This window comes from Lathyrus oleraceus, chromosome 3, assembly GCF_024323335.1.
Source record: "Lathyrus oleraceus cultivar Zhongwan6 chromosome 3, CAAS_Psat_ZW6_1.0, whole genome shotgun sequence".
Lineage (NCBI taxonomy): Eukaryota > Viridiplantae > Streptophyta > Magnoliopsida > Fabales > Fabaceae > Lathyrus > Lathyrus oleraceus.
In genome coordinates this window covers 520099838-520125965 of record NC_066581.1, presented here as the reverse complement: position 1 = coordinate 520125965, position 26128 = coordinate 520099838, and the positions used below count along the sequence as shown (strand labels likewise).

General features: G+C 35.6%; 1 protein-coding gene and 1 long non-coding RNA gene across 2 annotated transcripts; both read right to left on the bottom strand.

Moving 5' to 3' along the window:
• Positions 1 to 80: 80 nt before the first annotated feature.
• Positions 81 to 2346, bottom strand: LOC127130137 (uncharacterized). The gene is made up of 2 exons (XM_051059201.1): positions 2192 to 2346; positions 81 to 1685 (listed from the first exon to the last, which is right to left on the bottom strand). Exon 2 carries the CDS (start codon positions 1641 to 1643, stop codon positions 246 to 248), a length of 1398 nt encoding a protein of 465 aa, XP_050915158.1. The 5' UTR covers positions 1644 to 1685; positions 2192 to 2346; the 3' UTR covers positions 81 to 245.
• Positions 2347 to 6836: 4490 nt separating this feature from the next.
• Positions 6837 to 8878, bottom strand: LOC127128607 (uncharacterized). Its single transcript, XR_007805978.1, has 2 exons — positions 8528 to 8878; positions 6837 to 7953 (listed from the first exon to the last, which is right to left on the bottom strand). It is a non-coding gene; the product is annotated as an uncharacterized LOC127128607 (long non-coding RNA).
• Positions 8879 to 26128: the final 17250 nt, after the last annotated feature.

Genomic DNA, 26128 nt, shown 5'->3' with positions numbered 1-26128 from the left:
TACTCAAACTCAACAATGCAGTTTATGATGAATGATAACATTGTTAACAAAGATTAATGTTTACTCTAACTCAACCTTAGCATATAACAAGGCAACTCTAACTTTGAAATAAGCAGAGTTTGACAAATTCACGGTTACACTTTGATTTCGTTAAAGTTTCAAACCGTAACTTTTATCAAAATCAAAGTAAATGTAACATGATTTTGTCAAACTCTTCTACAATCTAAACAAACACTAGTGTTTGCTTAAGACTTTTTCTCATTGAGAGAGATCAAAGTCTCAAATGCACCAACCAAAGCTTTCACCTTACTCCTCTTAATTTCAACCAGTTTACTTGTTGCTTCCTCAATCACATTATTCAACAATCCTTGCTCACATTTCTTCCCATTCACATCTTGATGTTTCAAAACAAATTTCTCGCAACCGGTCATATCATCACCATCACCGTTTTCATCAGAATCTGCATCATTCTCCCTCAACACTTTGCCTCTTTTGAACTTAAGCTTCTTCTTTCCACTTTCCTCAATTTGAGTTTCAACCCAAATCACAATCTCTTCCTTTTGCGGTTTCTCATTCTCCTCAACTTTCAAGTCCAAAGTCTCCAAACTTTCCTTATTTACTTCTCTGTTGCTTGCGAAACAAGAATCCTCCTCGAATTCACTTGCTGCATATTCAGATTCCTCTTGATCTTCTTCTTTTGATGAAAACTTGGATGATGAAAATGATTGAGAGCGGGAAAGTTCAATATCCCTGTTTTCATTTTGATCCGATTGAAACGTATTGTCTTTGTTTTCTATCTCGATGACATACAGAGTTTTTTCTTCAGCCTCAACCTCAATGCAGTGTTGCTCATGTTCAACTTTTCTAGGCTTTGGTTGATTCTTAACACGAGACGTGGTTTTCAGGCTCTTATGCATATTAGTACCAACAACTCTTCTGCGCGAAGATTTGGACGAGGAAGAAGGCAACAAAGGTGAAGTTATTTTGCCCATCTTCTTGATAGTTGATTTCGATGGAGTTTTGGCCGAATAAGAAGTTGGTATTGGATGAACTGGTTCCTCCTTCTTGGAAGATGACATTGATGAAGCTCTCACCCTCTTGTAAATTGGTTTTGGTGTAATGTCTATCTTAGACCTTGATGAAATTTCTTGCCTCCTTGTTTTGAGGGTAGAGGAAAAATGGGATTTCGGAAGAAGTGGTGATTGTTTCACTTTGACGAATGATGTTTTAGTCTTGTTCACCACCACGACTTCATTGTCAGGTTGAACTGGTCGGTCTGGTTCGATTTTAACTATCTTGATTGTGTCAAAGGCATTAGAATCAGTTGATTCTCTGCATTTGGACAATGGTATCTTTGTTGGTTCAAAATCAGTTGATGCTCTACGCTTGACATATGGTGTTACTTCGACTACTTCTTCACTGATGTTCTTTTCTAAACTTTGGTGAAGTTGTGTCCTTTCAGCTATTCTAGGTATCAAACTCATTTTCTTTGGTTCAAGTGCGAGTTGCTTCCCATATTTGCAAAAATCGTGACAGGATCCGCTCGAAGCTCGAAGATAACGAGGAATAACTTTTTCTTCATTGTTTACAGAACTTGTGTTTGCAGAAGAGTGTCTTCGTCGTAATTCACCGACACCTGACATTGTTACTTTTTAAGAAATCACTAATATTGGAGAGAAACAATCCTGAAACAACATAAGAAAGTTAGTTTCAATTAACAAATGCCCATTCAAAATTTCACAATCTTTGTCGATTACAAAAACAGAATAGTTTTGTAAATTATTTTATAATCTCTAATTCAAATTCAAATAAATATACATGAAACAGACGTTTCCAACCACATTTTCTCCAAACATAAAAGTTTATAAGAATGGAAATCAATAAAAAAGAAAATCATCAACTTCAAACCTAAAGCATTTCAAAAAGCTAAATTTGGTAAATTTCATCATAAATCTAATATAAGAATGGTGAAAAATATGAATGCAAAACACTGAGAACCATACAGCATCATCAATATCATGCTATAACATACACATAACACAGAGATAAAAAAAATCGCCTTAGGGAAATTCAAACCTACCAAAACCAAACCAGTTCAAGAAAAAGCACTATCGGTATCAATAAACCCTAATTTATAACTCAATCAAAATCGATAAAAACTCAGAAGAATAGTTTTCAAAAAATGACATACCTTATTTATAACAACACAGTTTCATAGAAGAGAAATTAAAAAGGAACAGAATGTAACAAACGAATACTGAGAGGTGCTTTTGAAGGATATTGAGAATCTGAAATGAAGGCGAAGGTTCAAAAAAGTAACTGTTTCTGGTTTTTGTTGCGTTGAGTTTGTTTCATCACTAGCGCGTTTGTTATATATAAATCAAGAGAGAGAAACTTTCTTTATTGTTTTTGGCGGTTATAACAATTTTCTTACACCTTTAATTATATATATATTTTAAAAAATGAAACTGAAATTTCATCATTTAGTACATGAATTAATTATTTTTTCTAATAATAAAACAAAAGGATTAAATCAAGGATGGACCGTTTTGATTCATTTTTATTATTTGTATAAAGTTTAAATTTGAATTGGGATAAAGGTAACTTTTTGTTGGTCCCATGTTGTCAAAATTTGTAATTTTATTTTAAAAGAAACTCATGACAAACATTTTATAGCAAAAAATACAAAAATATTAATTTCAGATTTCATCTTTTTAATTCTTGTGTATTATTAATGGAGGTTGATAAAATGTTTATTTAATATAAAAATAAATTGTATAGATTAAATTTATACATATTATCGAATGGATGATTAAAAGTAGATGAATTTGGTGATTTATATTAAAATGGATTGGACGGTGAAAAAAGTTTCAATTAAAGAATTATTGTTAATAAAAATTGAATTCATTTTTTAGAAAATTCTTTAGTCCTCAAAAATTAATTCAATTTTTTTAATATTAAATAGTTAGATATAAAAATAATATTTCATTCAATTCTTGGACGTCTATAATACTCAACAAAAGTCTAAAGTACTTATATTTTTATATCTAACACAAAAAAGTAACAATTAACTTTACGTATTTTACGTTATAAAAAGTTGGCTCTTCGTTTTTAAATTTATAGATCCGTCCCTACATTCACATATTCAAATAATTATAATGTTTAGATAAATTAATATATAGTACATTCTAGAAATTATTATCATGATTAATTTTTTTCTAGATACTAATTATTAATTTTTTGCAATAAAACATTTGAAAAAAATGTTTTGTATGTTTAATTATCAATCATAATATTTTTAACAAATAGTATTATAAAAGATCTTCACATTTGATTTATACAGATAATTGATATTTATGTTCTTTCTTTTTGTGAACCTTACTTTGAACCTTTTAGGATTATAGTTGATTTATCCAAATCTCTTTGAATATTGTTGCAACATAAATTATTACTTTTTATACTTTATGTTACTTAATTATAAGATTATGAATTAGTTAATTATAAATATCAGTTACTTAGAGTGTATTTCTCTAACACACATTTTCTGTTGGGTCTATAAATAAGGCTAAACCCATTGTGTAACTTTTAAATGATTAAAATAGTAGGGAATTACTTATCGTAATTTAAAGAATAATAAAGAAGCGTCTTATGTAAATCTAGAACTATATCTACGAATTTGAAACTATATTTTCGGATGCATTTAAAATATATCAAATTTATATACAGCTGAGACACACTTTTATTTTGTCAAAAAGTATATTTTCGTAGAATTTTTTTTGTGTGCTAAAGATCCTTTTTGGTTTCATATCTTTACCTCGGGGTCCATCTTGGTCCCTTAACTTTAAAAAAGACCAATTTTATCCCTTATCAATTCAAACAACACCATATAATTCTTTTTGTCAAATTGTCTCAAACAATGTCTATTTTTATACTCGTTGCAGCTGAGTTGACATTCATTCTTCATTCTTCATCTTCTTCATTTTGTCTTTGTAATTCTGAAAACTTATATAGAATAGAACGAACCCTAAATCGAATTAGGATAAAACCTTCATTGCTTTCCATCGCCATTGTTTAAAATCGCGAGTTCTAGCAAGCTAGAGTTTTGGTCATTGTTCATCTGTTGTGAAATAGAAGAGCTCTGAAAGTTTTGATTCTAAGGTATGCACAAATTCCAATATACGATGGAAACCTAGTTGTCGTTGTGGATACATAATTGTTCTTCGCAGGGCAACAATAGTTAGCAATTTTGAAAAATAATTTTGGGGTTGTCCACATTTTAAGGTAAGATTTCTAAAAAAACTTCATCGTTAACGAATTCTGGTATAACATTGTTCTTTGATTTTTTGATTTACACAAGGATCTACTCAAGTTGGGTGTGGCTTTTTTCATTGGTTCTATGAGGAAGTGGAAGATGAGAATGACCAACTTTTGATGAAGAAAAAATATAGGTCGGAATAGTTAACAAAGGAAATTAAATGGTATCAGTTGTTATTACAAGTTATATTAACTATCTCTACACCAGTTTATTAGGTACCATTTTGTTAAATTCAACTGTATAAGTTATTATTACCCATTATGTTAACTATGTGTATACCAATTTACAAAATTGAATGATTTGATTAATTTTGTCCATACAAGTTTTGATATGGTTTTATTTGTTTTGTTTATACCAGAATAACATAATTCAACATTACTTGTCATAAAAAGACAATAAAAATATTAAATAGATATTATGTTATACCAGAATTACATAATTCAACACAACTTGTTATACCATAAATGCATAACTTGTCATAAATAGACATAACTTTTCAGAATACATAAACATATTTTCTACCGTCCTAACAAACATTACGCCACCATTAAGATAGACATACAAAGAGAACTATGTAGGTTCTAACATAACATAAATGGACTCGCTGTTCAAAATACAACATAAAACATTCATCAGAAAAATCTTAAATTTTCTTAATGGTCTTCTTGTTAGAAGCGGTCCTCTGAGTACTCTTCCTTGTAGTTAGGCCAACCACATCATTTGTTGCACTTAATCAGGTTATAGGTCCTGGGGTTACACTTGATGTTGATGTCCTCCCAACACTCACATTTTTTACCCTTTATTGGTTAGTTTGTGATGGTTGAGAAACTTGAATTCCCTAAGTTGTGGGAGTAGCTTGTGTTTGTTGATTGCCATGACTTAGTTGAGTTTGTCTATTAGCTTGACTTGGTTTACTTTGTTGAGTTTGTTTATTAGTTTGACTTGGATGAGTAGTTGAGGTTATATTACAAGTAGGTTTTCTATGACCTTGTTGCTTGCACCCACTGCACTTGACAGTTAGGCATGTTCTTCTCATTTGGCAATCAGAGCCATCAATATCTCATTCTTTAAGATTCCTCATCTTCTTTGGTCTTTCGTGCATTTTTCTATACTTTTGTGGTTGTACATCTATATATTCTGTCACAACCTATAAATTTGATCCATTTACAGGATATATCATAGGATTGTAGACTGATATATACCTTATTTTCTTGTAATATTCAGGGATATAGTCATCAACCTTAAGATTCCTACTTTTCATAGATGATATTGCATGCACACAAGGAAAACCTGTAATTTCCCATTTTATGCATGAGCATGCATATTCTCTCAAATTTATTGAAAACTTTTCTACAAGATTTCCAATGTGTCTGACTTCAAAGATATGTTTAGCTGGCTTCCTACAACATGTACTCATAACTCAGTATATATGACATTCTATAACACGTACTTATGAATTAGTATATATGGCATTCTACAACATGTACTCATGAATCAATATACATGATAATCACCTGACAAGCTATAAGCTGGTATGTGTGTTAGTTCTCTCTAGTTTCTTTCTAATATTAGGTAAAAACATCACCATCAGCCAAGGCTTGATTTTCCTTTGTATTCTTCTCACTCTTGTTTCTGTTTTTTGCTTATTCCATCTTGATCATGGTCATAGTAAATGAGATTCCTGATTTCCTCTTCCTTAAAATCATCATTCTCATCAGAGTCATCATCATATGTTATTTCTAAAGTAATATCGTAATTGAAGTTGTCATCCTCGTTGTCATCATTACTTACATCATCATTCAATTCATCATGCACCTCACCACCCCTATGCACCTCTTTATCATGCATATCACCATGTTGCCTCCCACCAATAATAACATCATCTACATTCATATTACCATGTTGACCTTCACCAACATTAACATCACCTGCATCCGCATTACTATGTTTCCCCTCATCAACATTCACCTTACCATCTTTCAACTCATAATTCCCCCTAAATACTTGTTCATAAATTTTAGCAATCAAATCTTGTTCCTAAAGATTTACAATGTCTTCCTGATTTACATCTTCTTCATCATCATCAATAGGACCCTTATAATACCCAAGCTAAGACATGGGGTGTTGGATATCGATATCAATACCTAAATGCACATTACAAAGATCAACAATATCTAATTCATCTTTGTCATCAACCAGAACATTCATCCCAACTGTGGGGTCCTTGAAATATATTGTATCTAATTCAATATAACCTAACTCCTTAAGTACACCTACTAACTTAGAAAACTCCACTTGTCAACATCTATTTGTAAATCTCGAGCCTTCCCCCCTTCATACACAATTAAATCAATATTTATGAATTCACCACCAAGATGAATTATCAAATGCAAATATTTTTTCATTTCTACCTATTTTATAACATATACAAAATTATAATGGATGCTAATATCAGTATAGTATGTTAACTCCTAAAAAATTAAATGATAAACCCTAGCATACGAATACCTAAACATTTAACAATTGAATGCATATAATCCTAACATCTAATACATATAACATTTCAAAATGATAAAATCCTAAAAACTAAAGCAGCTAACAGTTAGAAGACAAAATCCTAAAACAAATTACTAACTGTTGTCAACAATGGTGTCTTCAAAGGCGTGTTTTCTTCTCTTGTTTGACTTCACCCAGGATTTCAACTTGTATGCTTCATCTTTAATTTTGATTTTGTTTTCTCTCTTATTCCCTTCTCTGCTAGGGTTTTTGTTTTCCTGGTGAAATGTGATATTCCCTTTTCATTATAGCTTTATTATAATGTTTAATCAACATAAACACCAAATGTATGTCAAGTGGCCCCCCTTTTTTTAAATCTGACTAATAAACCAAACATAAGGGACTAATGTGGCACTACTTGAAGAGATAAGGGAAGAAACCGGTCTTTTTTAAAGTTGAGAAACCAAAATGAACTCCGGGGTAAAGATACAGAACCAAAAAGAGTATTTAGCCTTTTTTATCTATACCATTCATACATCTTCACTACTAGCCCATTTACTATTCGGTCTTCATACATCTTCCCTAAAGTCATTTTCAAGCTCATGCTCAATGGTCCATGTCTTGATCCATTCTCTATGCCATTTTGTTCATTTCATTTTTAACAAGCCAATTCATTTCATGTTACTACTAACTTTTAAATCCAGGTGAACCTAAACCTGTGTTTATTTCAATTCACAATCCATAACATATCATTTAATACACATTCAAATATTTCCATAACCATCCAAACAATTACACATTTCTTACAATCAATTACATCTTTCCATTCATAACTTTCCATACAAATCAATACAAAACCATTTCCATACATCATCCAATAAACTTTCCATTCAAATTTCATGCCCTACAATGTCAATTCAATAACATTCATTCAACACTTTCCATTCAAATATTCTAATTCAATTCAATTGCCATACAACACATGCATGCCAAATACATGACTGTTACCAACTCTGAACCTACAAGCATTTCCATGTCTCCACATCTAAACATCCCAAGCAAGTGAACACATAGAATTTGAATCATTACCCTTCAAACTGATACAATAATCCACGACCCTACTTCAGACCATGCACATTGCCCTACAAACCCCACAACTCACACAAGTCAGAAAACCAACATTCCCTTCATTTTCGTGTAACAGTTAAATGGATTCCATAATAAGCTAACCAAGCCAACACGTACATAATCATCACCCTACTAAGCTAAATTCAGATTTTGCAACTAACTCAAACTAACTAACTCATTCAACTCCAACAGAACTTGGCATTTGTAACTAACATGTGCATTTCGATTGCATTTCATAACATAATTTGAACATCAAATCTCTATAAAATCCATCACTCAACAATTTCATCTTCTCTCAGATTCATTCATCATAACAGAAAAATAACGAAAAACTCTAAATTATTCATCACTCTTCTCGATTGAGATCAGAACTCAGAATTCACTTCACTGCAAAATTCAGAAACACGATTCTCTCTCTCACGAAGAAGCGGAAATCACAGAAGAAGAGAAGAAGAGAAAGAGAATCAAGCTCAGAAACTCCTCACTCTCGTTCTTCAACTCTCACTCTCGATTCAACGCAGCAGAAATGGAAAACAGAAGAAGAAGAAAAGTGGATTAAAGCGAAGCAGAGCCAAGAAGATTCAATACATGTTGATTATCCGGAGAATCAGCGCGCCAGAGTTCAAATACGGTAAGCTTTCTTCCATGTTCTTGACTCAATTGCAATCCTTGATTCGTTGTATGTCGCGATTCACTTTGATGCGCTAATTGTGATTCATTTTTGATCGATTTCGAACGCGAGTGATGAATACGATTGATGTACTCAAGATCTTGATGAGTTAACCTCGAGCAGATTCAATTTTATGTTTGTGTTTTGATTGAATTTGTGAGATGAGAGGGTGAGGATCAGAGAGCACGAATGGAGAAGCGTTTCATTCATGACCCTGACGCATTACTGAGGCTCGTGTTTGGATTTTGGGCTTAAGGCCCAAACTTGCTGATTGTACCTCCGTACATGATCCACACCCCTGTCTCATTTCTATTTATATATTTATTTTAGTTTTTAATTGCTAATTTTTTTCTATATTTTTTTGCATAATCCAATGTTAGATGTAGGTTAATTTTTGATTAGCCTAATTTTTATCACATTATATGATTAGACTTAGTTAGAATTAATTAGGATTAGTTGATTATAATTAGATTTTAATTGTTAGAAATTAATTCAATATTAACCAAATTGTGGATAATGACCATTTTACCCCCTAGGTTTTAGAAAGCTCATGTTATGCATGCTTCCTTAGTTTAGGGCTTGTGTATATTCAATTAGTACAATTAATTGATTAATTCATTAGGTTATATATATTTCAACTGAACTTTTTTCCATTGGTTGTGTTGATCAAAGTTTACTTTAATCAACCAAATCCTTTGCACTGTGCTCATCTCCCCAAGCTTGTTCAAGTGATCAAAAGATCCTTGATCACTTGATAGGACAAGTCCCTTGTGTTCACGTTGTACTAGACCTCAGGAGCTCAAGACATCAAGACCAACAATTCAAGACTTCAAAGTCCGCACGAGGCATTCACATTACAGACAAAGTGGACTATTGTTCAAGCAAAACAAAGGTATGAACACTTTTCAATTATGACTCAAGTTGTGTGCCATGAGAGTGGGTCATTCATATCCTCATTCTGAATATCTTTGGGTGCGGGTCGAATGACCCAAATTCTTATCATATTGGCCTCTATTCATAGACTTTAGCACAATTGAAATCAAACTATTGCCAAATATCTCTTCACAAGCAACATTGTATCATCGGGATCAACAATCAGAATCTCCTTCAACAATTGTTAATCATGATGAGGGTTGCACTCCATAAGCCTTAAGTAATGAAGAATGATGAGAGGGAGAATTTATATACTTGTCTAGAGTATCTTTGAATATGGGACGAATGACCCAGTTTCTCAAGGTATTCACCTTTGTTCATAGACTTTAGTGCAATTCGAATCAAATGATTGTCAAATCTTCTCCTTCTTCTTCAAAGCAACGCTTCGTCATAAGGAGTAGCAAGGAAAGTCTTCTTTAGCAACTTGCTAGTTATGATGAGTATCACATGCCATGCGCCTTAAGTAGTAAAGAAGGGGTGAAAGTGGAGCATTCCTATCCTCATTCTTAATATCTTTGGGTACAGGAACAATGACGTTGTTTCTCATCGTATTCACCTTTACTCATAGACTTTAGTGTGATTCAAATCCAATGAATACCAAGTCTTGTGCATCTATCATTATCATCCCTTAGCAGTATTATATTTTCTAATCTTTGGAACCAAATATCTTTTCCCTTTGGATTCCATGTACACCCTTTTAGGGAAAATAACCAGTTCCCACCTCGTGAAACAAGATATATTTGTCTTGATGTCAAACACTTAATTCCTTTGTTTTCTAGCTTAACGCCTATTTACTTTTTAGTTCATAGTTTATTCCTTCATGGATTCAATATACCATTATCTTTTGGTTTCAGATTGCCTATTCCCCAACAGTGATACACCTTTTCCTTGGACCAAATGCCATATCCCTTTGGATCCCATGCATACCCTTTTAGGGAAAATAACCAGTGCCCACCTTGTGAACCAAGAGTTGTTGATCTTGATGTCAAACATTTAATTATTTTCTTTCTGGCTTAATGCTTGTTTCCTCTTTGGTTCAAATTTTATTTTTCTTTATGGGTTCATACAATACCATTGTATTTTGGTGCCAAGCTATACTTCTCATCACTTCAGTCTTACTTTCTAACTCTTCTTGTTTGTCTTGATAATACATGTTGCTTACAACTCTTTTCTTTGTTTCGTATTAGTTCCACGAACTACGGAGCTCTGAATTTCTCATAGCACGATGAGAATACATAGGCACAAGGATTCGAATCCTTGGCGAGCATACTAATTATTTATTCTGCCTTAGGGCTCTATCCATATCTTTTGTGATCCATATCGTCTATCCATAACCATTCATCTCAGTGATATACTGTTTCTTTGAAACCAATTACCATTTTTCTTTGGGATTCCATATATACCCTTTTAGGATATACTTAATGCACAACTTTGAATCGGGAGATGTTTTTCTTGATGCCAAACATTTATTCCTTTTGTTTTCGGTCCCACCATGTGTTGGTTCATGCTTCGGCCATACCATGTATTGGTTTATGCCACCTTTACTCCGTGGTTCAAATTTTATTTCTTTATAGATTCCAGTAATACCTTTATCTTTTCGTTCCAAATTATACCTTTCGTCACTTTTGCCAAATGTTTTAGTTCTTTATGTCTTAGTTCTACGAACTACGGAGCTCTGACTTTCTTATTACACGAGGAGAATACGTAGGGATGAGGATGCGAATTCTTGGAGAGGACTTTAATTATTTCTCTCTATCCTTCCATTCATTTCCATTATTCACTATTCACTACCTACATTCAATATCTTCTACCAATCATTCACCCCATGTGATATACTTTCTCTTTGGGCCAAATACACTATTTCTTTGAGCTTCACCCAGTGTCTGTGTAACACCCTACTTCTCGATTCAAATAAATAAATAAAATATAAATAATTAAATCAAGTAGGATTTCACATCCATATAATCTGAAGTTTAAAAGTTTACTTAAACTCATATGAATCACATTGTTACAGCGGAACTAAAAATAATTTTTGTTCGACATCTAAAGCCTCACCCAAACATCCAAATAATAGTAGTTTAAAACAACAATCCTTATTATTTAAAGATGCATAACATGAAAAACACATAGGTAAAACAACCTCATAGATAAAACAACCCTGATGTTATGTATCAGAGCGACTCTACTAGAAGACTCGATCGATAACAACATATTATGCACCGTTAACTACTCAGGTACCTAATTTTTTATACTCCAAAGGAGTACATACACAACAAACAAAAGGGGGTGAGAAATAAATTAATATAATTAATCGGTGTATAACATGCTAAGGCTAGTATTCATGCACAATACACCATAATCACTCACAATCCACATTCTCATCACAGTTAAACACCAAATGATATAATGAAAATGCAATGAGACTCCATAAATTGACCCAATGCATGTGGTACCAATTATTTATCAATGGTTCATCATACAAACCTGATTCCCCATTCGGAATCCCGAACTCCCTCTTCGAAGTTCTGGATAAGTTTAACGTTCCTCTTCGAACTTAAACTTATCTCCACCAACTCAATAATTTATGAATGCATGGCATGGAAAAAAATGCAACTGACACACTTGTCATTATTCATGTCGTGATCCATAATCGATCACACAACTACAACCATGCACAACATAATCCACCCTTCTGGATTATCACAATCACAAGTGAACAAACAATTCAAATGATCCACCATTTCACAATAATTGTAACAACACATAGGTTATCACATCGAATCGCATAATTTCCTGTACAAAAATAACATGATAGTTTCATATCGAAACCATACATCACAACCCATATTGTCAGCAAAACACAATAATCAAATAGCCTGCAATTATATTAAAAATTTACCACATCAATTTATCAATAACAAAAACTCAATGTTTCACTAAATGGTTCATAACAACATCAATAATACCACAACAGTACATACATAATCATTGTTTAATCATCCTAACTCTCTCTACTACTATGTATTTCTACGTGTTATCTTTCCAATGTTTCGAACGACATCTAAATCGGACTTACGGAATGAAAGTTATGACCAAAATCACCGGGATATGTCAATAATTCATTAGCTGAACACATGAAAAAAATTCATCCACACAGCAGGGCCGACCCAATCATATCGGAGGCCCGGTTCTAATTACAAAAATAGGCCCAAACTTTTTTAAAAATACAATTATAATAATTAAAAAAATATATCAAAAATACAATTATGTATTAATTAAAAATAAATTTAATTATAGTTATTTTGAGTTTTGATCAATCTTGATTTTTGTATGTATTGAGTTTTTATCATAACATTTTTTTTAATTATTGAGTTTTTTTAATAATATTTTATTTATTTTTATTAATATTTATGAAAAAAAATGAAAATTTTAAATTTTGGGCCCCTCTAATATTTGGGACCCTGTGCTGCAGCACATGCTGCACTTGCACAGGGTCGGCCCTGCCACACAGTAGGCATATTAATAATACTCGAGCAATTCACCTATCACTATCATATTATATCTCTAAGCATTAGATTTATAACGCTTCAAATGGCACTTGATTTAGACTTACATATCAAAAGTTATGCCCGAAACCATATTGGAACACAAATCTGCCTGGCCACAATGACCTCAGTGACGGCCTCCACCACCATGCCATGACGTCCTCCACGGCCCCATGGCGACCACCATGAACCTAAAAACCATAAAAATTCCCTTTTCACCACTAAATCCCTTCCGGAGCTCCGATTTCGATTTTGTAAAAAGTATCGATCTCAGAATTCGAAACTTAACACTTATCGAATAATTAAAACATCAAATTTACGATTTATCACATATTGGAATTGATTAAATCATATATTTTATAACTTCATCAATCCCATAAACCTTCTAAACTCTCAACATTGATAAACATATTCTAACTCATCAAAACATAATTTATGCACATATGATAGCAACTAAATTCACACCAAATTCATCATACAACAACGATTATAACAACAACTTCATAATCAAGTATTAGAACACCCAATTCTATTGGAGGTCGAGGACTCCTCCTTCTACCACTTCTACTTAAACACCCATTAAAGAAGTAATCTCCCCCCTTACCTTGGTTCTCCTAGCAACAAAAGGAAATCTGAATTTCTTGGTGCTCTAAGTTTCTAATGCTACTTTTGCCTCTTTTGCTCCAACTCCCAAAAACACATACTGTAACCTCTATCCTCTCACACTTATCTTTTTTATCCAAAAACCTAATTCCCTCATTAGATTATCCCCATCTTAACCTTAATATTTTTCCATAATGCCTACCTTATCCTCAATTACTCAACATAAGCCCATATTGAAGGAAAATTGCGATCCAAAATGCAGCGGAAATTAACAAATTTACTTTAGTGATCCTTAAGAATGGGCATGATCAGTGATAGAAATTGTCACCTCTTGTAGCGATTGAAACCTTTGATGCAGATCTAAGGAGTGATCACGAGCGTTGAATGGTGACAACACCTCTACTCAGCCCACACGAATGAATTCCTTTAGTCTCAGTGCTAGCTGCTACGAATGAAGGATTTGAGTGAGAGAGAGAAACGAAATTTCATCTAGTGAAATGCTTCTGCATAAGGGTTCTCTTTATAAAACCACTTGTGTGGGCTGCAAGCTAAAAATACCACTTAAGTGTATGTGGCTCATATCTTATGGTATATCGAAAATCACTTAAGCGCATAAAAAAAACATGCTTTTTTGGACAGAGATACTATTTCACCAAGCGAGTTAGAGGTCTCTAACATATTGATAGCAAATACTTTTCCGCAAAGTGGTGATGACGGATATGAGTTGTACAAATCTTTCCATTTTCCAACTCGCGTTCCTAGAGCTATTTACTCGATCGCGGACATTTCTGGAACACCTCTAACAGAGGAAGAAATAGTGAATTTTGAAAGAACTTCTTGTCAACCTCTTTCCGCTATTAATCTCTATGATCCAAAACGGAAGAAGTTGCATAAATATTTGGATTTCGATTCAAACATCGATTTGCTTGACACTGATTTGCATGACACTCTATATACTCTATACTCTGATAAAATTTTACCATCCGAAAAGAGAAAAAAACCTCTAAAAAAATTCTTTAAAAAAGGGCAGATGTATAGAAACTTTCAAAGAAAGAGTAGTTTTTCAATTTTTCTATCCAAATTGAAGCGATTGTACCCGTATATAATACTGTATCTTACCATATTTTGTATTCTACTTAAATGCATAGTACCTTACGATGTTCTACAATTCACTTAAGTGCACCATACCTTATCGTATTCCTTATTTACTCTGTCTCTCAACAATCCATCCTTTTTTGTGTGACCCTGTAGGTTTTTGTGACATTGACAATTATATTAAATCACATATTTAACATAATAAACAGTAAGCAGTATCTAGCAACACATCACTGCTGCCCAAGACACGAAAATGTCACGTGATATGACAAAGCCCTTTTTGTGATAATATTTGTCTTTACAATTACCCCTTTTCCCCTTATGTCTATATTGAACACAAGGCATACACTGTGTCATCCTTGTCCAGTTCAATATTGATCCCTTAGACATTTATCCTGTTATGCAGGATGGGCAAATTCCATCTAGGTCACTCATGTCCCTCAGCATGCTTCGTGGAGCACCCATCAACTGTCTTTATAGTCACCTGGTTACGGACAATGTTAATCTTATTTTTGAAGACCCACTTGCATCCTATAGGTTTAACTCCTATATGAGGCTCTACCAAGGTCTAAACTTGGTTTGTGTACATGGAATCTATTTCAGATTTCATGGCTTCTAGCCACTTCTCAGGCTCAGGACCAGTTTTGTCCTCTTGGTAGGTCACAGGCTCATCTTGATCCATTAGTAATACATCACCTTGATCAGTTATGAGATATACATATCTCTCATGTTGGTTCTATGTGTTGGCATCAACTTTGGGAAAACTTAGTGTTATCACAAGATGTCACGCCTGTTGTCTTGACATGTGATATCAGCTTCCTGCAGGATGTTTAATATGGTTGTGCAGGATTTATTCAAGATGTCGGACCCGATGTTAAGACATGTGCATACAGAACATTGAGTCTGAATGTTATGTGTTTTGTTATTGCACTTTTCATGCAAGTCGTTGTGTGCTTATGTGGAGATTGCATGCGTTATTCAAGGAGTAATTCTATTTAAAGCCAAAATATTTTGGTTCCCAAAGAGGAATGATTTGTTTCTAGTTCCTAGGGAATACGCGTTAAATAGGATTAGGGTTACATGTTTCCTAGGCCCATTCAGAAAGCTTCTATTTAAGGACCATGTAAACCCTGTGTGATTGTACAGAGAAGATATGAACGTTGAAGTCAGTGAGTATTAGGGTTGTTAGCCTATTGCGCGTTCGTGCATTATGATCCATTCATTCATCTGGTTGATGTGTGAATTGGACTGAGTTTTGAGTTGTAATTTGTCCACTCTAAGCTTTGACGTACGAGTGTATTTGTTTACTTGATTAAAGCTTTTAAGCAAGATCAAGTATGTGTCCTTGAAGTGTGTCTTCTTTCTTTGTGTTATTTGTTTTAGTATCACTGCTGTGATTGAGGGGGAGTGAGTAGGGTCTCATATCTAAGAGTTCTTAGATAGAAGTCACACGGGTAGAGATTAGGTGAAAATACTGTAACTTGAAGTTGTTTACTGAGAGTCTTTGAACTAATTATGTTTAGTGGATTTCCTTCCTGGCTTGGTAGCCCCCATACGTAGGTGTGTTTGCACCAAACTGGGTTAGCAATTGCTTGTGTTGCTGTTTCTATTGTTTCCCTGTTTTTATCATGTTTATATTTCACTTGTTGTTCAGATATTAGTGTCGTGACATTACCTTCGACATCTCATATTTGATACCAGAATTTCAATTGGTATCAGAGCAGGCATCCTGCTCTGGTTCTAGGTGAGATCTTGGGACGTTACTTTCTGGTACTATGGATAGAGACGGAGGATCTGTGCACAGACCACCAATTCTGGATGGATCTAACTATGACTATTGGAAACCTTGGATGGTAGCCTTCCTAAATTCGTTGGATAATAAGGCTTGGAAGGCTGTTTTAATAGGCTGTGAATATTCCTTCACTATGAAGGATGGAGAAGTTACAACTAATAAGAAGCATGAGGAAGAATGGACCAAGGGGGGGATGAACTAGCTCTTGGAAACTCTAAAGCATTGAATGATATATTCAATGGGGTTGATAAGAACATCCTCAGACTGGTGAACAATTGTGAGGTGGCTAAAGATGCTTGGAATATTCTCAAAACCACTCATGAAGGTACCTCTAGAGTGAAGATGTCTAGATTGCAACTGCTTACTACTAAGTTTGAGAATTTGAGGATGAAAGAAGATGAAAGTATTCATGACTTCCATATGAATATCCTTGAAATTGCTAATGCCTCAGGAGCCCTGGGTAAGAGATATCAGATGAAAAGCTTGTGAGGAAAATTCTCAGATCACTTCCTAAGAGATTTGCCATGAAAGTGACACCCATAGAAGAATCTTAAGATATCTACAAGATGAGAGTGGATGAGCTAATTGGATCCCTTCAAACATTCGAGTTGGGAATGAGTGATGGATCTAAAAAGAAAGTCAAAAGCTTAACCTTTGTGTCAAACACTAAAGATAAAAAGGAAGAAAGTAGTCAAGATACTGATGAAGATATGGCAAATGATTTAGCGTTACTTGGAAGACAATTCAACAAAATCTTGAAGAGGATGGATGTGAGGTCAAAGTCTAATGTCAAGAACAACTCATTTGACATCATTAGGCCCAATGATGCTGGAAGAAGAACAAAATCTGAAGAAAAATCCAAACAGGGCAAAGGAATTCGGTGCCATGAATGTGAAGGGTATAGTCACATTAGAGCTGAATGTGGAACCTATCTCAAGAAACAGAAGAAGAGTCTTGCTGCTACTTGGTCTGATGATGATTCTGAAAGTGAAACAGAAGGAGAATCTGCCAATCTTATGACTTCCTTGACTAGGATATGGGATCCTGATGAAGACTCCAGTGATGATGAATTAACCTTTGATGAATTAGCTACTTCTTATAGGAAGTTGTGTTTCAGAAGTGAAGAAGGGTGTCAACAAGTGGAGAATCAGAAGAAACTGATAACCCATCTAGAGGCTGAGAGGACAGAACACTTAGAAACCATTTCTAAGTTGAAGATTGAAGCCGTGTTCCTGAATTCCAAACTGGATGAGATGACAAAGTATGTCAGAATGCTAAATAGTGGATCTGACACCTTAGACAAAATCCTCCATGCTGGAAAGATGGCAGGAGACATGACTGACCTAGGGTTTAATGAATCCTCTCCTGACTGTAGTCTCACTGGTAGCAAACCAAAGATATCACATCAGGTGTCTCAACATCACAAGGAAAGACAATATAAAGGAAAACACCAAAGATGGAGATGTCATTACTGTGGGAAATTTTGTCACATAAAACCATTCTGCTTTAGGTTGTATGGTTATCCTAGTCCTACTCATCAACCTAGACCCAAACAATACATCTCTGCTACCAGAAAATAGTGGGTTCCTAGGGCTGGTGCTACTAACTTGATAGCTCACACTTCCTTCAGAGTCTCAGCCATAGAAGATTGGTACTTTAATAGTGGATGTTCCAGACACATGACTGGAAGCAAAAACCTGTCGGTTGACCTTCAATCCCATGTCACCAACTATGTAACTTTTGGTGATGGAGCAAAGGGTGAAATCAAGGGGATTGGAAAGCTGAACTTCCCTGGAGTTCCTAAGCTTGATAATGTGCTACTTGTTAAAGGATTGACTACAAACCTGATTAACATCAGTCAACTATGTGATCAAGGTCTATATGTGAACTTCACAAAAACTGAATTCTTGATTACTAATGCAAAAAAATGAGGTGATCATGAGAGGAGTCAGATCTAAGGACAACTGCTATATGTGGATTCCTCAAGAAACTAGCTATTCATCAATATGCGTTCTAGCTAAAGAAGAAGAAGTGAAATTATGGCATCAAAAACTGGGTCATCTGCATCTTAAAGGAATGAAGAGGATCATATATGTTGAAGTTGTCATAGGAATCCCAAAATTAAAGATTGAAGAAGGAAGAGTATATGGTGAATGTCAGATTGGAAAGCAGACAAAGATGTCACATCAGAAGATCAAACATGACACCACATCTGAAGTGCTGGAACTTCTCCAAATGGACTTGATGGGACCTATGCAGGTGGAAAGTCTTGGTGGGAAAAGGTATGCTTATATTGTGGTGGACGACTTCTCCAGATATACCTGGGTGAATTTTATAAGGGAAAAATCTGATGTGTTTGATGTGTTCAAAGACCTTTGCCAAAGACTTCAAATAGAAAGAGAAAGTCATGTTATCAGAATCAGAAGTGATCATGGGAAAGAATTTGAGAACAGTAAATTTGCTGAATTCTGTTCATCTGAAGGGATTGGTCATGAGTTCTCTTCTCCCATTACCCTTCAGCAAAATGGTGTGGTGGAAAGGAAAAATAGAACTCTCCAAGAATCTACTAGAGTTATGATTCATGCTAAGAAGTTGCCTTACCACTTCTGGGCCGAAGCTATGAACACGGCCTGTTATGTTCACAACAGAGTAACCTTGAGAAAAGGGACCTCAACCACTTTATATGAAGGCTGGAAGGGAAGAAGACCTATTGTCAAATACTTTTATGTGTTTGGTAGTAAATGATATATCCCGGCTGATCGTGAACAAAGAAGGAAAATGGACCCCAAGAGTGATGAAGGAATATTTCTGGGCTACTCAACAAACAACATAGTATTTAGAGTTTTTAATTCCAGAACAAAAGTTATGATGGAATCTATCAATGTTATTGTTGATGATCAAGAGACTGATGTCACAGACGATGTTGAAACATTTTTGAATGATGCCCCGACTGATCTCCTGGATAAAAGTAGTGAGAGTGAGTCCACTCAAGCTGAACCTGAAGCTGATAAAGTTAATAAGGGACCCTCTATCAGAATTCAGAAGGATCATCCTAAAGATCTCATTATATGAGACCCAAATAAAGGGGTCACCACTAGATCAAGGGAAGTGATCTCACACGCCTGAGGTGTGTCCAAAATTGAGCCTAAGAATGTTAAAGAAGCTTTAACTGATGAATTCTGAATCAATGCCATACAGGAAGAGTTAGGCCAATTCAAGAGAAATGAAGTATGGGAATTGGTTCCAAGACCTGAAGGAATAAATGTTATTGGAACAAAGTGGGTTTACAAGAATAAATATGATGAAAAATGTGTGGTTACTAGAAATAAAGCAATATTGGTAGCACAAGTATACACTCAAGTTGAAGGAGTTGACTTTGATGAAACATTTGCTCATGTAGCTCGCCTGGAGTCCATTAGATTATTGCTAGGAGTGGCATGTATTCTGAAGTTTAAACTGTTCCAAATGGATGTGAAAAATGACTTCTAAAATGGCTACTTGAATGAGGAAGTATATGTTGAACAACCAAAGGGATTCACATACCCAAATCTTCCAAAGCATGTGTGTAAGTTGAGGAAAGCTCTTTATGGGTTGAAACAAGCTCCTAGAGCTTGGTATGAGAGACTCACAATGTTTCTCATTGGTAATGGATATAGAAAAGGAGGCATTGATAAGACTTTATTTGTCAAAGATGAAGGAGGAAAGCTCATGGTTGCTCAGATCTATGTGGATGATATTGTGTTCAACATTTTGTTGAGCAAATGCAGTCTGAATTTGAAATGAGCCTTGTTGGGGAACTAACGTATTTTCTTGGCCTGCAAGTCAAGCAGATGGAAGATTATATCTTTCTATCTCAAAGTAAATATGCTAAGAATATTATTAAGAAGTTTGGCATGGAGAATGCAAGCCACAAGAGGACACCTGCTCCCACTCATCTGAAAGTGTCTAAAGATAAAAATGGTGTCAGTGTGGATCAAAGTCTCTACAGAAGCATGATAGGGAGTATGCTATATCTTACAGCAAGCAGACCTGACTTTGCTTTTGTTGTAGGTGTAAAATATGAGATGTCGAAGGTAATGTCACGACACTAATATCAAACTGAACCAAAGGTGAGCCATATAAACCAAGTGAAAAGGATCCTGAAATACGTCAATGGCACTTGTGACTATGGGATGCTATACACTCATGGATCTGAATCTGTGTTGTCTGGATATTGTGATGTTGATCAGGCTGGAAGTGCTGATGATAGGAAAAGCACATCAGAAGGATGCTTCTTCTTGGGGAACAATTTAATATCATGGTTCAATAAGAAGCAAAATTGTGTTTCTCTGTCTACTACTGAAGCTGAATACATAGTAGCTGGAAGTAGTTGTTCTCAACTGGTGTGGATGAAACAAATGCTGACTGAATACAATGTCTCACAAGATGTCATGACATTATACTGTGACAACCTGAGTGCCATAAACATCTCAAAGAATCCTATTCAGCACAGCAGACCAAACATATTGATATACGTCACCATTTTATTAGAGAACTTGTGGAGGATAAGATTGTAGTCTTAGAGCATGTTGCTACTGAGATGTAGTTAGCTGATATTTTTACAAAGGCTTTGGATGCAAATTAGTTTGAAGTCCTGAGAGGAAAATTAGGGATTTGCATTTATGAAGACTTGTTGCAATTTATACGGAGAGGAAAAGGTAAGCAAATTAGTGTCTATGTGGCTAAAATAAAGCGCCCCCATTATGGTAAATCATCACCTTGTTTTGGAAATACCATCTATTCCGTCTTCCCACGCTACCCCCATAACCTCACTACCTACTCCAACTCTTCCATCTTCCTACTCCTTCTTCACAAACCTCTGCTAGGGCAACTGTAATTTTTCCAGAAAAACTCCAAAATATCACAACATCAAGACACATCTGCTTCTAAAAATACTAAGTCTACTCAAAAGGTTAGTGCTCCTTCCATGGGCATTCCCGATGATGAGATTCTGGATGTTGTTCCTCTCTCTATTATTCCCTACGAGGCCATTGATTTGAACCAACCCATTGATGCCTTAGCTTCTGCATGTTCCAAACAAGGTAACTCCTCTAGTATTCCTTCTGGTTCAACTCCTGCCACTAATTCTAAGGAAGATATACACCACACTGATCGTGTTATAAGAAACCTAGTCACTAGAATCCTTAATGAAGGACGCTTTGTGAAGGGAGTTTCTACTCCCCTTTCTCAAATGTACCCCTCTCCTGAGGTTGAACAACATAGTGGTAAGGATGACGATTCCTCCAGTTCTAAGAAAGACTTGGTTGCTGAAGGGTTGTGCTCTCTAGGGAAAACCGTGTCTGAAAAAGGAAAATCTGTGGCATCTAAAACTTCCAATGCTTCCCACTCTGAGAAGCATGATGTGATTGATCTAGAGGATGGTAGCTCTGATGATCAAGAAGAAAGCTTACTTCATCACCTTAAGCCAAGTGTGGCTAAACGCATGAAGACTCGCAAAGGAAGATTTGTGGCTGAACTTATGTCAGCTAGAAAATCTAAGAAGACTGATGGTATTGGTCCCTCCAAATCTTGGAGCAAGGTTAAAGTGAAGAAGAGGAAGGTCAGAGAAAATTCTGAGTCTGAAGAGTTTGTTGAGGAAGATGTCCCTAACATCTCGCCTGTGAAGAAAACCACTGGTAGGAAGTCTCCTGTTAAAGTTCCTGCTGTTCATTTGGATAACATCTCTTTCCATCTTGAGGATGGAGCTGCCAAGTTGAAATTTGTGATTCAAAGAAGGGTGGCTGTGGAAAGGGGGTTGGGAAAAGATGTTGTTGATGTCAAGGAGGTCATGGACCTGATAAAGGTTGCTGGGTTGTTGAAGACGGTGGTTGGGTTCTCTCAATGCTATGAGGGTTTAGTTAAGGAATTCATTGTCAACATTCTTGAGGATACTGCTGATAAGAACAACAAGAAGTTCTGAAAGGTGTTTGTGAGGGGTAAGTGTATAACATTCCCTCCTACTGTTATTAATAATTTTCTAGGAAGAAAAATTGAGGGTGCAAGTGAATTAGAAGTTAAAGACAATGAGGTCTATAGAGAGATTACAGCTAGGTAGGTGAAAGGTTGGCCTGTTAAAAAGCATCTTCCTGCTGGGAAGTTGACTGTCGAGTATGCTATCTTGCATAAAATAGGAGTTTCAAATTGGGTTCCTACCAACCATATTTCCACTATTGCTAATACCCTTGGGAGGTTTATTTTTGCTGTTGGAACCAAAGTGAAATTTGACTATGGTAGATTATGTTTGAACAAATCATCAAGCATACATCTACTAATGCAGTTAAGCTGCCAATTGCCTTTCCCTCAATGATCTGTGGAATTATCTTGAATCAACACCCTGGTATCCTGACTTACCTAGTAGAAGAAAACCTGCTCTATCTGTGCACTATAAACTATTTGAAGGCAGTCATGTGAGGATATTGTCATGACATCTGCCATGAAAAAGCCAACCTCAAAAGTTGGAACAATTGCTGAGCTTAAGGAGACTTACACTGAACTGGGTGAAGGGATAAGGGTAGAAACCGCTAGAAAACAATCGTTGGAAGCCTTGATTGCAAGCTTGGAGCAGGTTGAAGGTGAAAATATTGAAAATGCTAATGTCATCCATGAAGAAGAAGTTGAAGCCCACACCTCTAGTGAGAGGTCTGCTAACAACAATGACACAAGTGGTAATTCTGTTTCTGGTGCTGATGAAGATGCAAGCTCAAGCTCTACTGAGTAGCTCCTTTGACTTTGGTCCCTATTGATGTGATGTTTTTTTGGTGTGGTGGATTTTCTTGTTTTTGGCAATTCTGTTTTGCTGTTTTGTTGGTTTGTATCTCAGCCTGCTTACAGCTGGTTATGTACTTGGTTTTGTAACCCTTTAACTTTTGATATTTCGGTTAATGACTAAATAGACATTTATTTTGTCTTTTTGGTCTCTTTTGGCTAAAAAGGGGGAGAAGTATGTTTGGAAAACTTTTTGGTGTGTTTTGGTTTTGGCACAGGGGGAGGATTCTCTGTCTGAGTGTTCTGTCTGTGTGGAGCAGGTTGCTGCTTGTTGTGGTCTAGCTGAAGGGGGAGATGGTGTGTTCTGAGTACCAACGCTTATGTGTTTACTAGTTGTTAGTGTTGCTAGTAATGTGTGTATGTTTACTTTTGCTATTGAACTGATACTTTGCTTGATTTCTTGTGATCGTATGATATGTTGTTTGTTTTAGCCAAAATTTGCCCAAAGGGGGAGTTTGTTAGTTCTATGTGTTGGCATCAACTTTGGTAAAACTTAGTGTTATCACAAGATGTCACGCCTGTTGTCTTGACATGTGATATCAGCTTCCTGCAGGATGTTTAATATGGTTGTGCAGGATTTATTCAAGATGTCGGACCCGATGTTAAGACATGTGCATACAGAACATTGAGTCTGAATGTTATGTGTTTTGTTATTTCACTTTTCATGCAAGTCGTTGTGTGCTTATGTGGAGATTGCATGCGTTATTCAAGGAGTAATTCTATTTAAAGCCAAAATATTTTGGTTCCCAAAGAGGAATGATTTGTTTCTAATTCCTAGGGAATACGCGTTAAATAGGATTAGGGTTACATGTTTCCTAGGCCCATTCAGAAAGCTTCTATTTAAGGACCATGTAAACCCTGTTTGATTGTACAGAGAAGATATGAACGTTGAAGTCAGTGAGTATTAGGGTTGTTAGCCTATTGCGCGTTCGTGCATTGTGATCCATTCATTCATCTGGTTGATGTGTGAATTGGACTGAGTTTTGAGTTGTAATTTGTCCACTCTAAGCTTTGACGTACGAGTGTATTTGTTTACTTGATTAAAGCTTTTAAGCAAGATCAAGTATGTGTCCTTGAAGTGTGTCTTCTTTCTTTGTGTTATTTGTTTTAGTATCACTGCTGTGATTGAGGGGGAGTGAGTAGGGTCTCATATCTAAGAGTTCTTAGATAGAAGTCACACGGGTAGAGATTAGGTGAAAATACTGTAACTTGAAGTTGTTTACTGAGAGTCTTTGAACTAATTCTGTTTAGTGGATTTCCTTCCTGGCTTGGTAGCCCCCATACGTAGGTATGTTTGCACCAAACTGGGTTAGCAATTGCTTGTGTTGCTGTTTCTATTGTTTCCCTATTTTTATCCTGTTTATATTTCACTTGTTGTTCAGATATTAGTGTCGTGACATTACCTTCGACATCTCATATTTGATACCAGAATTTCAATTGGTATCAGAGCAGGCATCCTGCTCTGGTTCTAGGAGAGATCTTGGGACGTAACTTTCTGGTACTATGGATAGAGACGGAGGATCTGTGCACAGACCACCAATTCTGGATGGATCTAACTATACCTATTGGAAACCTTGGATGGTAGCCTTCCTAAAATCGTTGGATAATAAGGCTTGGAAGGCTGTTTTAATAGGCTGTGAATATTCCTTCACTATGAAGGATGGAGAAGTTACAACTAATAAGAAGCATGAGGAAGAATGGACCAAGGGGGAGGATGAACTAGCTCTTGGAAACTCTAAAGCATTGAATGCTATATTCAATGGGGTTGATAAGAACATCTTCAGACTGGTGAACAATTGTGAGGTGGCTAAAGATGCTTGGAATATTCTCAAAACCACTCATGAAGGTACCTCTAGAGTGAAGATGTCTAGATTGCAACTGCTTACTACTAAGTTTGAGAATTTGAGGATGAAAGAAGATGAAAGTATTCATGACTTCCATATGAATATCCTTGAAATTACTAATGCCTCAGGAGCCCTGGGTAAGAGATGTCAGATGAAAAGCTTGTGAGGAAAATTCTCAGATCACTTCCTAAGAGATTTGCCATGAAAGTGACACCCATAGAAGAATCTTAAGATATCTACAAGATGAGAGTGGATGAGCTAATTGGATCCCTTCAAACATTCGAGTTGGGAATGAGTGATGGATCTGAAAAGAAAGTCAAAAGCATAACCTTTGTGTCAAACACTAAAGATAAAAAGGAAGAAAGTAGTCAAGATACTAATGAAGATATGGCAAATGATTTAGCGTTACTTGGAAGACAATTCAACAAAATCTTGAAGAGGATGGATGTGAGGTCAAAGTCTAATGTCAAGAACAACTCATTTGACATCATTAGGCCCAATGATGCTGGAAGAAGAACAAAATCTGAAGAAAAATCCAAACAGGGCAAAGGAATTCGGTGCCATGAATGTGAAGGGTATAGTCACATTAGAGCTGAATGTGGGACCTATCTCAAGAAACAGAAGAAGAGTCTTGCTGCTACTTGGTCTGATGATGATTCTGAGAGTGAAACAGAAGGAGAATCTGCCAATCTTATGACTTCCTTGACTGGGAGATGGGATCCTGATGAAGACTCCAGTGATGATGAATTAACCTTTGATGAATTAGCTACTTCTTATAGGAAGTTGTGTTTCAGAAGTGAAGAAGGGTGTCAACAAGTGGAGAATCAGAAGAAACTGATAACCCATCTAGAGGCTGAGAGGACAGAACACTTAGAAACCATTTCTAAGTTGAAGATTGAAGCC